The 16,884-nt window shown below is 42.2% G+C and overlaps 1 protein-coding gene across 10 annotated transcripts in view; it reads right to left on the reverse strand.

The window, feature by feature from the left end:
- Positions 1 to 1,897: 1,897 nt before the first annotated feature.
- The window catches only part of Lrp8 (LDL receptor related protein 8), a 71,996-nt gene continuing 57,009 nt past the window's right edge, over positions 1,898 to 16,884 (reverse strand). For 6 of the 10 annotated variants that reach the window (XM_057783583.1, XM_057783581.1, XM_057783578.1 and 3 more), the window contains 5 exons: positions 15,999 to 16,223; positions 13,495 to 13,563; positions 9,266 to 9,438; positions 8,160 to 8,336; positions 1,898 to 6,111 (listed from right to left, as the gene is read on the reverse strand). In XM_057783583.1, coding sequence (XP_057639566.1) covers positions 6,073 to 6,111; positions 8,160 to 8,336; positions 9,266 to 9,438; positions 13,495 to 13,563; positions 15,999 to 16,223 — 683 coding nt within the window. In that variant the 3' untranslated portion in view covers positions 1,898 to 6,072. The remainder of the gene's footprint in view (positions 6,112 to 8,159; positions 8,337 to 9,265; positions 9,439 to 13,494; positions 13,564 to 15,998; positions 16,224 to 16,884) is intronic. The other 4 variants (XM_057783580.1, XM_057783586.1, XM_057783585.1 and 1 more) reach the window with 1 other exon arrangement.

Genomic DNA, 16,884 nt, shown 5'->3' on the forward strand with positions numbered 1-16,884 from the left:
GGTCAGGACTGACCTGAGATTTGTAACCCTCCTACCTTAGCTTCCAGAGTGTCGCCACTCACGCACAAGTTCACAAGTTGCCTTTCATCTCCTGTCTTCTAGGCTAACGTCTAGGATACGTGTTGTGGGTGGATGTTAAAATGGATGTCGGATTCCCGCTCTTAGTAGCCTTACCCAGCAGTGATCCTCAGCCCTGGCTGCGTACTGATGGACTCCCATATTTGAAGCCTCCAAAAATACCCAGGCCAGGACTAGGCATGGTGGTCCACGCCTTTAGTCCCAGCACTTCAGAGGCAGAGTGGGGCAGGGCAGATCTCTGTGAGTTTAAACCCAGCCTGGTCTACACAGTAGTTCAAAGCCAGCCAGGACTACAAAGTGAGACCCTCTAATAAAACAAAACAAAAGAAGTAGGTGAGACAAACATGGGAACCACTATCCAAGAGGTCATTTTTAAGTCAAAATTGACCTCTGAAAGTTTTCAGACTGAGAATTTTAAGGTTGAATAGGTCAAAAACAATAAAAGCTCTAATTATAGAAGATTGACACACATCTTTACCAAATAAACTATTTCGCCATTCCCTCACCTACCACTGGTTTGGTTTTTGAGACAGAGTCTCACTGTATAGCCCTGGCTGGCCTGGAACTCACTATGTAGGCAAGACTGGGCTTGAGCACAGATATTCACCCACCTTTGTCTCTGGAGTACTGGTATTAGAGACATGTGCCATCACTGTGTCCAGCTCCTACTGCATTTTAGAAGGACCCCTTTGGCTGTCATGTACGCTAGACTGGAAAACTGAAAGTCAAGAAGTATAACACCTTTATGATAGGTAGTGGTTAAAGTGTCCACGAGGGTAGTGATATGATGATGACCCCCGTGCAGGTAATAACAATGCAGATTGAAAAGTGAGTGGATTTGAAATGAAATACCATAATGCAAAGGGTAGGCAAAGGGGACTAAGTTGTGGCCAAAGCTGTAAGGAGGAAACCAGAAATAGGGTGGTGTTTACACTAAAATAAGAGTATTCCAAGAAGCATGGCCTAGTGTTAAATACTGCTCTTAGGTCAAGGAAGAAAAGGACTGGAGGTGTCTACAAGATTTCAAATAAGGGAGGCCCTAGATGACCTTGGTAAAAGTCACCTCAATGGCATGAGAATAAGTGGCAGCTCAGAAATATTGGGCAGCAGGTAGGAAAAAATAATAATGGCGATGTGGAGTTATCTAACCCAAACTGACGTGAGGTTGCTTCCTGGAGGAGATAAGCCTATTTTAGTACTTAATAACAAGTAGGAAATCCTAGGCGGAGACCGCTACACATGCTATGTTTCTTTAGGAATACTAAAAAGACCTGTACTTTACCCATTTCTTTATAAAATAGGAGTGGATAATACTGAATATATTATTTTACAGGATTATTGCTAAGATTGAGGTGATTTGTGTAAACCATTTAGTATATATTAAGTGATAGCCCACACCTCCCCCAATTAAAGCACCACAATGAAATGAAACATATTTTTTTAAAAATGAATTTAATCTCTCTAGAAACAATGTGCTGATTTTACAAATGTCCACATTTGGTTTTCAGTTCACCAAGATGATGTCAGTACAGCTAGTGAAATGGAGCACACCTCCTTCAGCCCCTCGGCCTCTAGAAGAAGCTAGATTGCCAAAGTTCTGCGTACAGAAGCTAACAAAACTCAGAATGACACGACAAGAGCAGAAATGGTTAGTGCGACCCAGCATTTTACATGCCCTACTATTATACCAAATGTGGTAATGTGGAGGGTTTGAGTTTGCAAACCAGTACTCTACCCCTCACGTTCACAGCTTGTATAGAACAAAATGCCATTTTAAAAGTTGGTGGTTTGTACAGTCTTCTCTTGTAGTTTTTGTAAAAAAAAAAAAAAAACTATCAAAAACCTTGTCTTTAAATATATATGTATATATAGTTATACAGGTAGCTTTTTTAAAATTAGTTTTGACAGCACAAAATGTTTGCAAATGCAGTTCTTAAGACCGTGCACATGGTGCACAGTCTGAGTGAAGCTTCCTCTAATTAACTGAAAGGCTGGAGCTTTAATTTCCTCCACCTTCTAAATTCTTCATATCCTGCAAACTCCCAAATACCCTAAAAATACCGTGTAAGGAGACTCTGACACTCTATCCTCATGCATTTATGGAGAAGAGAACCACGTCTTTAGAAGCTGCTAACTCACTGATGTTCTGTGAAATGGGGAGTGTGTGGTGGGATGGGAGTGGTCTTTGCATTCCTGTGGGATTAGATCTCTTTTCTCGTGCACCCAGTAGCGCCTCACTACTGTGACTGGGGGATATTCTTTCCAGATTCTGTATCTCTATCATCTTCTTTCTCACAGCTGAGAAAAATCTAAAAGGTGCTCGACAACATGGCATGCTTCTGTTGAACATCCCACTGTTAAGACATTAGTTTTCACTGATCATTTCAAGAATCTCAATTCAAATAAATAAAAAGCAGTCAGCATTCCCTGCGGCCACTGAGAAGCCTGAGGTGGAAAAATGTCATGCCTTCAAAGTGCTGGCAGTAAGTTTCCCATGATCCCTTGTACACAGTAAACAACGAAAGAAAGGTCTGCTCCATCAAATCAGAAGTTATTTTATAAAGTGCTCATGCTGAACTTGTCTTTCCAAGCAGTTCCACTTCTTGTCACCTCTCCTCGAGCTCTGTAGTCCAGGTATAATGGACCACAAGCTGTCCCTAAAGCCCCGCTGCCGACCCCGCCTCAGTCTCAGCTCTGTCTCTGCGACCAGAAGCAGCCTCAACACCGCTCTTTAGTTAAGACTTGGCTTTGGGCCACTTCTGTGAAGACCCGGTTTTTCATCTTTTCAGGCAAAATGACGCATCTTTTTTGTTTTGCCCTGGCAGTATTCTAAGTGAAGTCTACTTTTTTTTTTTTTGTATCCATATGTATCTTCCACTGCAGTGAGCGCTGAAAGGGTGAAAGACATTTTAATTGACCTTTGATGTTTGCAATGCCTAGCACCCACATAGCACCTAGCAGGTAGTTTAGAGAATAAGTATGTTGTGAATACATAAGATTAACTGAAGGGCTCAACAGTATTAACTGCCATCAGTTTAAATCCCATCTCATTATTTTTCCTCCTTGAAGTCAGAAGCCATTTCAGTCTCTGTGTGTACATACATACACGTTCTGAAGAGTAAACCTAGTTTTAGTTTCTTGTCTCAGAAAGGCCATTTCTGGTAGGCCTGTCTCAGTCCATTGGACAGATAGTCCTGGGAGAGGGAGCAGGTTTGATAGCTTGTTTCAGGCAGCCCAGGGTTGTCTTCTGGAGAAGGGAGAACAAAAGGACTGGCCTGGTTTGTTGAGTGATTCATCACTGAGCATCCTTCTGGCTGTTATTGGCTGTGGCCACAGATGCACAGTGGCAAAAGGCAACACAGAATTTGAGAAATGCCTCAGAATGAGGCTCAGAAAGTCTTCAGTGATAGGAGGAAGTGGATCTCCTCAGACTGCTGCTGATCTGTTGCTATCCGTGTACTTGTCTGCTTGCTGTAGGTTGCGTCTATAGCCTCTGCTTTCAGACTGTGGTTGAAGCATATTCAGGGAAGATGGTCTTTATGAGTTGTGAATTTAGTCATCTTTTGGAAATCCTAGTCGGTGCGTTTCAACCTTATTTTGAAGTCAAGGGTCTGACTGAAACTTAGGAAACTATGTATTAACTACTGTTAGTTATTTCAGTTCCTTTGGAAGCAGATTTTTAAAAGAGCTGCTTGTTTTATGTAAAATTTTGATGCTTTCACTTTCACCATTTTTCTTCAGTTAAAATTGACTTTCCTTTCCATCCTTGAATGAATATAGTGAGTAAGCTCCATAGGAGTTGGCCACCTGCTTGTGAGACTGTTTGCAATGGGTCCAAGGTCAGCTGCATTTATCCAATGACTGTCTAGGACCATCAACACGTGTATACCAGAAAGACGTCATCAGACATAACAGCCATACTTAGAACACAGCAACTTTTTTTTTAAGGTTAGAAAACATACGAGTGACATAAAGTAAGCTCCTAGGAACAGGATGGCAGAACTTCAGATGATCTGTGAGACATTCAAGCTTCACTGGTTTGGGGGAAGCCGGAGGGTGAGAACAGGAGACATTTTAACTGTCAAGTTCCAGGTATGTCAAGGGTGGATACATATCCTCTGCTCCCACCTAAGCCATACTTCCATGTTGCACTTGCCCTGGTCATTTAGCTGGAGTGAACTGGCAGGACAGCAGAATCACGGAAAGACCATACTTTGGAAGAGAGAGCTAGTGGGGACTGAATTCCTTTTGGGATTATGGGCTTATGTTTCAACAGTGGATCCCACGGACAGAAAATGGCATTTCTCTCCACTCCACCCCCAAGGCTCAGAAAAAGTAAAGGTGGTGTTCACAATGAAGAAAGATCTATATAAATACCCAGAGTTTTCCTTTTATTTATAAAGCAGTAAAACAAATCCTTGTGTGGACACATGCCCAATATGCTATAATATCTCCCATGGTATTTCCTCCCCCAAATATAACTTTGGATATGGTCACATTTTTGGACTTAGTTTTATCCATGTGAACATTTGACGGTAAGAAACATGTTTATTATTTTAAAATATTTCCCCTACTTAAGAAAATGGTATAAAGTAAGGGGATGGAGAAATAGAGATGTAATCAAACCTATTCCAAAACCTTTGTCCTCATCCACAGCAACTCAGAGGTTCAGTGCCTGAGCCAGTTCTTACAGTCAACTTTGGAATCCTAGAAATGTCTTCACTTAGCTCTAGAGCAGTGGTTCTCAATCTTTCTAATGCTGCGATCCTTGAATACAGTTCCTCATGTAGTGGTGACCCCCAGCTATAAAATTATTTTTGTTGTTACGTCATACCTGTAATTTTGCTACTGTTATGAATCGTAATGTAATTATCTGTGTTTTCCAGTAGTCTTAGGTGACCCTGTGAGAGGGCCATTTGACCCACAAAGGGGTTGTGACCCATGGGTTGAGAACTGCTGCTCTAGAGGCTCAGCCTTCAGGAGCTTCAGAGGAAGCCAGCCTGAGTCCCCACCAAGAACTGAACTTTAAGAGGACTCGCTGAGCTCTGCTATTGTGAGCTCATGAGGGCTTCTGGCACTGTGTATCAGTGGCATCTATATCAGAAAGCCTAGGTGGGTGTCATGGCAGCCATGGACGAGCTCAAAAGCTTCTTACTGGCTCACCAAGGCCTCGGGAGTAGCCAGAGGTGAAAAGATCTACCTTTCCCGCCACATGTCTGTGTGAACTGTGGCATCTATTTTCTGAATGAAGTTTCTGACGGTGTCTCTGAAAACTAGATACCCCTCTTGTGGACTGTTGTAAAACAACTTTGTTTTATGTATTTGAACAATAGTCATAAGTGTGCCTCTTCTCTACAGATTTTTTCTTCCTCTCATACAAACATACACACATAAACACCGAGTCTGTGCAGTGGGCCAGTCATACCAAAAATAAATACTTTCACTTCTCTAAATTATTTATAGAGCTAACCTTACTTTTGAAATATGTTAATAAATAATCTAAATGAGGAAGGGAGTTGAAGTGTTCTTTTTATACTTATGTTGATGGATAGCCACAAAGCATAATTTTATTTACAAAAAAACCCCAAGTCCCTCAAACCTAAAAAAGCCCTCAAATCAAACATCCTCTGTAAATATAGTATTCAAATGATGAGTAAAGTTTGTACCATTGGCCCCCGTTTGGTTATATACATCATGTTAGTCACTCAGCAGTAGCTGTCCCATGAATTCCTCATGGGTAGTGCAACCAGTTAAAAAGTGTATAAAACATTATACATATAAAAACTTTCACATCCTTTGGATGTCTGCAGTTCATCATAACTTTGTGGTTACCTTTTCGCAACATAAATTTAAAAAAAGTTACACGCACACATTCATACACACTCACACAGACCCATATATAGAAATAGCATTCATCCAGTCACACACCATCCATCCAAAGAGAGTAGTGCATAGGACTGAACTTCATGAGGCACGAAGTGGGTGGTCCCATCCTCAGGGCAGTCCATCATCTTCAAGACTTAATGCCACTCGCTGGGGAAATAGAGCAAGAAATCATCATTAGATCTATAAGAGGCAATCTTTACTGAATATCAACAAAAGTATCAGACATAGTATTACTTTATAGAGATTAGCTCACATAATCTTCAACTGCCAATGACAAGATTTATCATACTTATTTCAGAGATGAGAAAACTGAGGCTCAATTATACCACTCTGGATCACACAGAAAATGGCTAAAGTTTGATCGCATGTCTGTGCAGCTCTAGAAGTGTAGCTTTCCCCCATCATTTTGTTCTCTCCTTCCAGAAAGAAGGGCAGCAAAGATTTAAACTTAGGTTCCTTATAGTATTTTAAATTGGGTGAACTTAAGAGGGTTAACTGTCAAATGTTAAATCTTGGTCAGTTAGCCACCTGTCTCCAAAATACAAATCACAATGAAGTGGGTACGATGTTGCACCTCTCTTACGTGATAAAAGAGCATTGGAAAGTAATATAAGTAATTATATCTAGTTCCCAGTCCTTGTTTCCAGTTATTGGATGTTCAGTTCTCTTCTGCCTCAAATGGCTGACCAATGGCTCTGTTCTCTTCAGGGTTAAAATTCTTTCCTATACTGATGTAAAAGCTGTTGATTTATATCTTCTAATGATTACAGTGCTATATTAGTCTCAGAGTTCTGGACAGGAAAGTTCCTAAACTTATTTTTGAGTAAGTGAATCCCTTTTCTCTCTTTCTGCTTTCTTTTCTAGGATACACATCTAACATTCTGTATCGTGCTCACAGAACCTTGACTGCCACTTTTCCCATTTCCTGGGCACCTCATTGGATAGATCCCAGTTTTGTTACTTTTCTCAAGCTATTTGGGGATTGCCTTCCTTCACTTATCTAAGCCTTAGTTTCATTAACAACTGTTAGTGAGGTTAGGATCTACTTCACAGGATTGGTGAGAAACCAGATGAGATAACATTTTTAGGGTTTTTACATGCTACCTAGCAAGTATGACATCTGAAGTAGTCTAGTCAAACCTAACCAGCATAAAATAAGCATTTTCCATTTCTGAATATGCCACATATGAAGAAAAGAAAAGAAAAGAAACCCCATTGCCTTTCAAGTTAATTTTTGGTTCTATTTAATTTCTCCATGCATACTTGGTCATGCTTTAACTAACAGTAATATTGTTAAGCCGCCCTCTTTATTCTCGCCCACCTTATCTCTTGGCCAAAGACAGCCCTGGTAGTGATGGCAGAGATATAGGAGAAAAGGGCAGAAGAAGACAGGTGCTAGAGAATTCTTATTTTCAGAGCTTCAAGGACATGTAACCAATGACAGAGTGGAAAGAACATGGGCCTCTGTGCACACTGCCTGGAATTTACTTGGTTCTGCCACTTTCTGACCATGTCTCAGGGAAGTTATTAAAATTCTATGTTTCTCAGTTTTCTCAACTGCAAATGAAGCTAATAATATCACCTCCAAAGGTAACTGAAGATTAAATGAGAAAGACGTGTGAAACACTGAGAGCAGTGTGTGACACACAGGAGATGCTTGCTCAATCCCACTTTGCTTACTATATTTTTCTGTTTCTCTGTGACTGGCAATTTAGTGTAGGCTGATTGTAATTTGCAAAGTGCTTTTAACTTTATAGTCTCAGGAGGCAGAGAGAGTGGCTTGTCCCTCTCATTACACTAGGAAAGGTAAGTAGACAAGACCCAGGGCTATGAAACAGTGGGACTGAGAGTCATTGTCTCTGTGCCTTCTCCGAGCTCTAAAAACCTGCTTGTCTGCACTGTTCTCAGTTATGGAGCCTTAAGGTCACCTGCTAACCCTCACAGCACTGATCAACTCTGTGTCATACATCTCTCCTTTACAAACAGTTTGCTCCAACAGCAGTTTGTCTACCACACATTCAGTACATTCCACATGCCATTTCTTCTGTCTATGGCAAACCCATTCTTCCTCTGCCCCCATATCAAGCTTACAGCTGTAACCTTTCAAAACCAAAAAGCCTTCCAGGATTTGCTGTCTGCCTAGGTTTAAGGCCCTCACTCACCAGCCCCTCAGGCTCAGAGTGGCACTGCCCTACCTTGGACTTGACGACAGGCAGCTCGGAAAGAGGGTTCTTCGGGAGTTGGTGCAGCTGTGACCTTGGTTCCCCCGGCAAGACAAAAAGCTCCTTGAGGGCAGGGGCTGGGTCTTCCAGGTCTCTGGTCTCCCCAAGACAGGGCTCTGCCCACAGTGGGCGATCAAAGCTGCTGATTGCCTGACAGGGGGATGGACTGGATGACCTTTGAGGTCATACTCAGCCCCCTGACTCTGCTGTATAACAATGACACCTGTTCTAACCACTCCATAATCCTTGTTCCCCAACAGGCCATGCTCTTTTGTGCCTCTCAGCCTTTGCACATATTTCTGTCTGGAATGTCATTTCCATTCTTCCTTACCAAAAACTACTATTTTTAAAGACAGTTCATCTGTTGCTGTGAGTCATTATGTATCCCTGTTCCCCAGACAGAATTAGCAGCTCCCTGTCTGTGCTTCCATACCATCCATTCATTCAGTATTTGTTAAAAGCCATCTGGGCTATGCTAAGCTCAGGAAAAGAGACTGACCACATCAGACCTGCCCTCAGAGACCTAAGGGTCTAGGTTAACCACTAAGCAAAAGATAGGTGGATTGTGGATGGAGAGGCCCAGCCAGGAGAGTGTAGGAAAAAAAGCAAGCCTAGGAAGGCTTTCTAGAAGGGTATATTTTTCAACTTTCACCCATGACACTTAGCATCTCTAACTCCCCCACCAGCTACTTGGGAAGTTAATACAGTTCTTTATTAATTCTGAATATTTGATACCTAATGTGGTGTTTGGTATTTAGCTGGCATTCAGAGTTTGTTGGAATTCATATATGTATAGATTAAATAGCCAGTTACCCTTCTGCAGAAAGATATTTGGCATCTTAACTGCCATGAAGAGCCTCTAGGTAAAAGGTGGTCCTGATATTCTCATACCCCCATCACCTGCTTCAGTATGTCTGTGTTCTCCCAGAGACAGAATGGTGCTGATACATGGCAGGTTCTTGATAAGGTTAAAGGAAGAAAGGAAGGCAGGCAGGCAGGCAGGCAGGCAGGCAAGGAGGGAAGGATAGGGTGAGAGGACAGAAGGGAGGGAAGGAGCTCTCCTACTGAGGAATACTTACTGCAGGATAGACATGGCCAATCTGAGCAGTCCTCCCTATATGAAGCTCGTCTTCATCTTCTTCTTCTGTTGTCTTCCTGTACACTGGGTTGTCAAAGTTCATGCTCTTGGTGTTCTTCCGCTTCCAGTTTCTCCAGATCAGGTACCCACTCGTACACAGCAGGGCTATCACCACTGGAAGGAAGGATACATCACATTAAACAACTGGGATCTCTGGCCCAGCATCAAAACAGATTTTGCCACCTATCCAACGTTGCTGCCCTTTGCTCCCCAGCACTGTTTCTTTATGCTCATTTTCTCCTGCTTGAAAGTCCTCTCGAGAACCAATGTTTTCCTTTATTAATTCTTCGTCTTTTGAGATCCAGCTCAAACGAAGTCTTTCCCAACTGCTCTCTGGAAAGACTCTGCTGTTCCCTTAGGTGTGTTCTTATTTTTAAACATCTGTTCTCCCAACTGGAATGAACCTTTGAGGGCTGGGCTAACTTTAAAAAAAAACCCTGATTTTTAAAATCATTTTATTTCTGTGTATGTATGTGTGTCTGTGAGAGTGTATACATGTGCACGTGTGTGCAGGTAACTGTGAAGACCAGGAAAATACTTCTGATCTCCTGGAATTGGTGTTACAGTTGGTTGTGAGCTATATGACATGGATGGTAGGAAATAAATTCCATTCTTTTACAAGAGCAGTAAGCACTCCTAACATGGAGCCATCTCTCCAGCCTAGGCTGTGCTTTCTTTTACCTCTCTCTGTACCATGTCTAGCACTGAGAAGGTTCTCAGTGGCACATGCTAAATGGCTGAGAAATGTTTGCTTACACCTGTGCCCTATGCTGCTGCTTCTTTGGAACTCTTAAGAAAGTCACTCTCCCTCAAAAATTGCATGTCTTCCCAAAGCTAAGGCTCCATCAGATGAAGAGTGTCTCTAGAAGGGGATAAAGAAGGACAACATAGGTGTGAGTTGAAGGCTTTAGAGCTAGGTAAAAATACTAAGCACTTAGTCCTTGTTGGACAGATGAGGAAGTCAAGTCCCATCACCATAGGGATAGGACAAAGATAGGAAAAAGCATCGTATAGGTTCAGGGCCAAGGCCTAGGAAGGAACCCATGCTCGATTCCAGCTTGAGGGACAGGTCCTTCTAGAACTGGTGGGAGTGCAATCAAAGAGTTAGATCAAGATGATGGGAATGAGCAAGAACTCAATGCCATGTGGGAACTGCAGAGGTGACCCAGGGTGGCCTACAGGAAGGGAGCTTCCAAGACCGTGCCTACCAAAGTAAGTAGTGGTTCTGAGCATATCAGTGGAAACTATTTAGGATGCTGTAGAGGAGTTTCTGTTTGAGTAAGAATACTATAATTAAAGATAGTAATGAGGAAAATTTAGAATGTTAAGAGAAGCTGGCAAAAAGACTATTAGAAATAATGTACTTCGGGCTGGAGAGATGGCTCAACGGGTTAAGAGCATTGCCTGTTCTTCCAAAGGTCCTGAGTTCAATTCCCAGCAACCACATGGTGGCTCACAACCATCTGTAAAGAGGTCTGGCGCCCTCTTCTGGCCTTCAGGCATACACGCAGAAAGAATATTGTATACATAATAAATATATATTTAAAAAAAAAAAAGAAATAATGTACTTCATCAAGAATCAATATTTAAAAATCAATAGTTTTCTTTTTAATAAACAGTAACACATTAGAATGCCAAGTGTGGTAGCTGACATCTATAATTCTAGCACCCAGGAGACTGAGACAGGAAAATTATCATGAATCTGAGGACAGTCTGGACTACATAGTGAGCTCAGGGAAGTTTGTCTTACAGAGTCTCTGCAACTCTATCTCAAAAAAACCCACCCACCTACCCACACAAACAAACAAAATTCCCCTAAATAAGTAACCACTTAAAAAATGTCATGGAACAGCTGTACAGTGGTGGCACACGCCTTTAATCCCAGCACTTGGGAGGCAGGGACAGGTGGATCTTAGTGAGTTTGAGGCCAGCCTAGTCTGCAGAGTGAATTCCAGGACAGCCAGGGCTACACAGAGAAACCCTGTCTCAAACAAACAAACAAACAAAACAAAACACAACAAAAACCAAAAAACGAAAAACGTCTTGGAAATAATAAGTACATTCATAATGGCCCAGTAAAAGTTGCAAAATACCTGAAATCACCTAACAAGAAACAAGCAAATGTGATATGATCTATCAAGTTCTGCTAAAGAACATAAGTGAAGGCTTAAATAGAGATGTCAGGTCCTAGATGGGAAAATTTGATACAGAAAAAATGTAAATTATCCTTATATAAATGTATATATCCAAAGCATGTTCAATGGAAATCTATCATAAATTTTACAAAATGGCACAATTATTCTAAAGAATAATCTAGAAGAGAAGCCAGAAAAAAGCATTTAAGAAGATGTTTACAAGAATCATATTTCATAAAGTGTTGCTAGTCTATGACACTAGACAGATAATAAGTGAAGGGACTACACAGGCTAGCATGTATAGGCATGAGTTTACAATAAAGATGATCACTATGTCAGAAGGAAATGATGGATCCCTAAATAGAATGGTTTTGGAGAATCTATACACATATATTAAAAAATAGTCATGAATTAGAACTGGTATATCAATTAGAAAAGAAAACAGAGTTAAATCTCTACCTCATGCCATATTCTAAAATAATAAATATCCAATCCCTGAAAAAAATTTAAATTAGAAGAAAATATTAGGAGACATTTTAAAAATTCAAAATTAAGTGGGTCTTTCTTTTTTTTTTTTTTTTGGTTTTTCGAGATAGGGTTTCTCTGTGGTTTTGGAGCCTGTCCTGGAACTAGCTCTTGTAGACCAGGCTGGTCTTGAACTCACAGAGATCCGCCTGCCTCTGCCTCCCGAGTGCTGGGATTAAAGGCGTGCACCACCACCGCCCCGCTTAAGTGGGTCTTTCTAAGCAAGACAGAAAATCCAGAACTCACAAAAGATTAACAGATATGACATTTTAAAAATGTAAAAATTTATGAATGATAAAAGATACTATGAAATTAAAATAAAGTATCAGACTGGGATAAAATATTTGTTTGTATATCGTTATGTTTTAATATTTATTATGTATTTCTACAAATAAAACAACAAAAATAATGAGGCTGAGTGGGCAGTTTAAACAGAATAAAATGCAAATAAATGGCCAGGAAGCTTATGAAAACCTTCTTGTAGAAATAATACTCATGTTTCCCCTTCAGATTAGTAAACATTTAATATTGATTCTTTCAGGAGGGTTATAGCAACCAGAAAGCACACATAGATGGCAGGAACAGGGTCACTCAAAACAAACTAGAATGAAGTCTCTCCACCATCTTCTGTATTGAACCCTAACTCTTCCATGCCTTGCCCACTCCTGGCTTTGCTCATGCTGTCTGTACTGTTTGGGCTGCTCTTGATTCTTCATTTGGCCAACCCAGCTCAAGGATTATTTCTAGTGGGAAACTTTGCCTGTCCTCTTCCCTTTGAGACCAAGAGCTTCCTTGGCATTCCCACCCAACTCAGTAACAGCTTTACTCTTAATGATTTGTGTCCCTTGGATAAGAATGCTGCTTTTAACATAACACTTATTTATTTGGGGGTGGGGTGGGCAGTGCATGCTACAAGGGAGGGTATGTGGAGATCAGAGGACAAACTACAGGAACTGACTTTTTCCGCCATGTGACTTCCAGGGATAGAACTCGGGAAGTCAGCTTTGATGGCAAGTGCTTTCCCCACTGAGTCTCCTTGCTAGATCACAGACTCACAGGGCAGGACCAAGTCCTTTCACTGCTTTTGCCTTTCCTTAGTAAAGTTTGCCACACAGTAGCTGCTTGATAAATGTTTATTGAAAATCAAAGAGAAAGAAAACAAGACAGGATTATTTATTCAAGAAAAGGCAAGCAGTTTGACTTATCAGTTAGCAGACATATAATTCCCTGTCATGTACCAGCCATTGCTAGGAACTTGGGAGAGTGGTGAGCAAGAGACACCAACTTGGGTCCCAGGGAGTATTCATTAGGTCTTCACATGGTACAAGTGTGAAGGAGGGGCAGGGAGATGCACCTGGATGTTCACATAGGGCCAGAAGCTGGAGAGCACTGTGTGCCGTGCAAGAACCCGAACCGAACCAGGCAGTAAGCAACGTTCTTTATCCCTCCACTGTCTTTCCCAAAGCTTGGGAAGAATCCTTTTACCGCCATTGATTGGGGCCACACTCACCTATGGGCACGATGATCCCAATGACAGCAGCAGTGACTGTTGATCCCATCTGACTGCCTTCATTCCCATCTGTAAAACACCAGCATTTAAAGAATGATGCTCTATCACTGTGAATCTCAGCCCTCACTAGCCTCAAGCTGTAAGAACCATCCAACCTCTGTTCTCACTCTAAAATGATGATCCCAGATATTATGTAAGAATCCAGTCTTACTAAATTTCATCAGAATTCCTGAGGAAAATTCAACAGAGGTTATTTCTATTTCATACAATGGCAAACTAAATTTTGATAAATGCAGAGTAGGACTTGAACTCTGGACTCACACCCCACGCCCTATACTCTTTTCTCCCAGCTTCAGGATAGTAGGAAGCTGGGAGCTGTGCATGGCAGGTGATTGCTTAGATCTCCTTGTTGCTGACAGGATCAGCTGTCTTTTTCAAACAAAATCCAATATATTGTCTCCACTCTTTTTGGTGGTCTGCCTGTTATATGGATTACCAGCTTCTTTTCCTAAGAGGTTAAAATAAGATACACTAGAATGTAGTAGAGTGTAATCAGAAGCATAGGCTCCCAGGTCAGGCTTCCTGGGTGCAGATTCTATGGCTCTTACTCATTACCTGTGTAACACTGTGAAAGTTAATATAATATTAGACACATATGTGCATTATATTTCTTTATGTTAAAATACATAATACATGTAAGGATTACATGAGATAATTTATGTAAGATACTTAGCACAATCTAGCTGGCCTTGCCTAATTCAAGAGGGTAGTGAGAGGGTAGGAGTTGTTATAAGGTATGCTAGCCAGGCATGGTGGTACATGCATATAACCCACCACGCAGGATGGTGAGGAAAGAAGACCTCAAGTTCAGACTAGCTACATAGTGAGACCTCCTCTCTCAGTAAAGGGTTCTTGTTGTTATTACTGTTAAAGGCACATAAAAGCACATTCTTAAACCAAAGAGTGCTTGGAAAAGATACTGTATTTTAAATACATTTCCTTTGCTAACTCACAGCCATCTTCCCTGTGACATCTGTACTGTACTGGCTCTGGGGTCCCAGGAGAGCCCTCTGAGGTGTGAAGAGGGACATCTAGCCACATTTGCTCCACATCAGGTGTGAGTGCTCCCTGGCAATGTCCCCAAATTCATCCCCTCAATCTCTTTCTCCAAGTCACCTCTGGCAAATCTGACTGATCAGAGAGCTGTGCTGCTGGCACACTAAGTGGAGGGGCTGCAGAGACGGCTCACTTGATAGGTGCTTGCTATATGAGAATGAAGATCTGGATTCTGCTCCCCAGTATGTGGAAAGCCAGGCACGGCAGCATGTGCCCACAGTGCCAGCACTGAGAAGGCAGAGACAGGAGGAAACCTGAAGCTTGCTGCCAGCCATTTTAGCTCAGCCAGTGAGCTCCAGGTTGACTGCCTCAAGAATGAAGATGGAGAACTACTGAGAAGACTCTGGAGGTTGATCTATGGCCTCTACATGTACCACACATGCACACATGGGTGGGGTGGGAAGACGCTGACTGAAAGCACTGTGATGTGCTAGAACTTCCTGGGGCCTATGAGGACTGCTTAGAGCTCTGCCCCAGATGAGAGGAAATGGAATTCCATCTCCTCTGCAAACTCCAGGGTGAGTACTCTATTCTTAGAATCTAGCTTCTGTTGGCAAAACACACCTCATCTGGAGGGTGCCACCAGGTTGCCTGGTTTCTGGGCCAGCCATGTATGGAAAAAATTTGAGGGATGTTTTAGCCGTTAAAATGAACTCCCCCTAGTAATTAGGTATTTTCTGGTTAATGAGATAGAGCAGTTCCAACAGAGACAACAATTGCTTCCAACGATTTAAGGAGTGGTGAGCTTAATTATTTTATCCAGGGCTTGGAAACAGGCACAAACAGATCATAGTTATGGATGTTACTGTCTGGTCAGCTCATCACGGCTACTGGGAACTCAGATTAGAGCTTTCCAAACTTGATGACTCTCACCTCAGGAACTCACAAAACTGACATACACCTAGCCAGCAGGCACTTCCATTGGTAATGCCTCTTTTCCCCACCCCCTCTTGAGGCTGGGTCTTACCATGTTGCCTTGGCTGGCTTGCAACTCTCTATGTAGAACAGGCTGGCCTAAGACTCATAGAGATGTATCTGCCTCTGCCTCCTGTGTGCTGAAATTAAAGATACGCACCACCATACCAGGCTCCTTTGCCTCTCCTGACCATCTTGAGAAGCGAGTGGGGGTAGCTTATTATTTGCTCCTTTTAGGGGGAGACTCTGAGGCTCAGAGATGGAATTAATAGTCTGCCTCCAGGTCTTTGAAAAGTTATGGATACCCAAGTTTTCTCAGTCCCAGAATAGCCCTTTCTCGTCATTGCTTCCTCCTAAGAGGCAGACATTACTTAGTTCTGGTAAGATCTCCCTTCCCAGCCACCCCCAACCTTCATCTTGACTTCCATAGGACTCCCCCAAGTCATAAAAAAATGGAGAGGTGATTTCCTTACAGTGCTGGGAGTGGTTGCTGGTTGCAGGGCTTAGGGTAGACAGGCTGATGCTGGGAGCCCTGGGAACACTAACTGAGTTTGGGACAGCAGCTGTCCGGCTTGGTGTCTCTGTACTGTGGTTCTGGTAGGTAGGGTCTTGGATGGTTGTCCCAGGGGCTCTGGTAGTGGTGGGTACTGTCCTTGTCATGGCAGAGGCTAACGTTGTAGTTGAGGTAGTCTGAGGTGCTGGAGGGGAAAGACCAGGGAGGTTACTTAGTCAGAGCAGTTCGTTGCTTTAGTGTCTAAATTATTGCTGCTGTGCGTTACATGGAGGGACTCATCTTCTGGGTTTAGCTCAGATACCACTTCTGTGAAACTTTCCCTCATCCCCTGAATGGGCCATGATCTTCTCTTTAGCTGAATCCTGAATCCTAGCACTTCACTTTGATTTGATGAGTCAGTGAAACAGTGCTGCAGAAATATGTGTGGAAGAGGCCTCTGCAAAAGACTAGAGGGAGCAGAAATCATACAACTCTACAAGCATTTTATCTAATATATAGTTAGATCATTAGTGTTAATTCTTCACATTAAACAATTAAATCTGAACATTATAAATGATGCAACAGACTTAATGTTCAAGCCAAAGGTCTTGGCTGTACATGCAGATGGGAAATCAACCCTGTTTATGAGGATGAAGAAGTATCCCACCATTAGTTACAAGGGCTTCTGTGCAATGTGCTGGTCTAGCTTAGAAACAGTCAGTGGAGATGGGGAGATGGAAGGCTCTTAACTCAAGGCTTTCTTTAGTTTATATTTATAGGTATTTTGCTTGTGCACCATGTGCTTGCCTGGTGCCCTAAGAGGCCAGAAGAAGGCATCAGGTTTGGATCCCCTGAAACTGGAGTTA

This window comes from Chionomys nivalis, chromosome 11 (assembly GCF_950005125.1).
Source record: "Chionomys nivalis chromosome 11, mChiNiv1.1, whole genome shotgun sequence".
In the NCBI taxonomy this organism is placed as follows: domain Eukaryota; kingdom Metazoa; phylum Chordata; class Mammalia; order Rodentia; family Cricetidae; genus Chionomys; species Chionomys nivalis.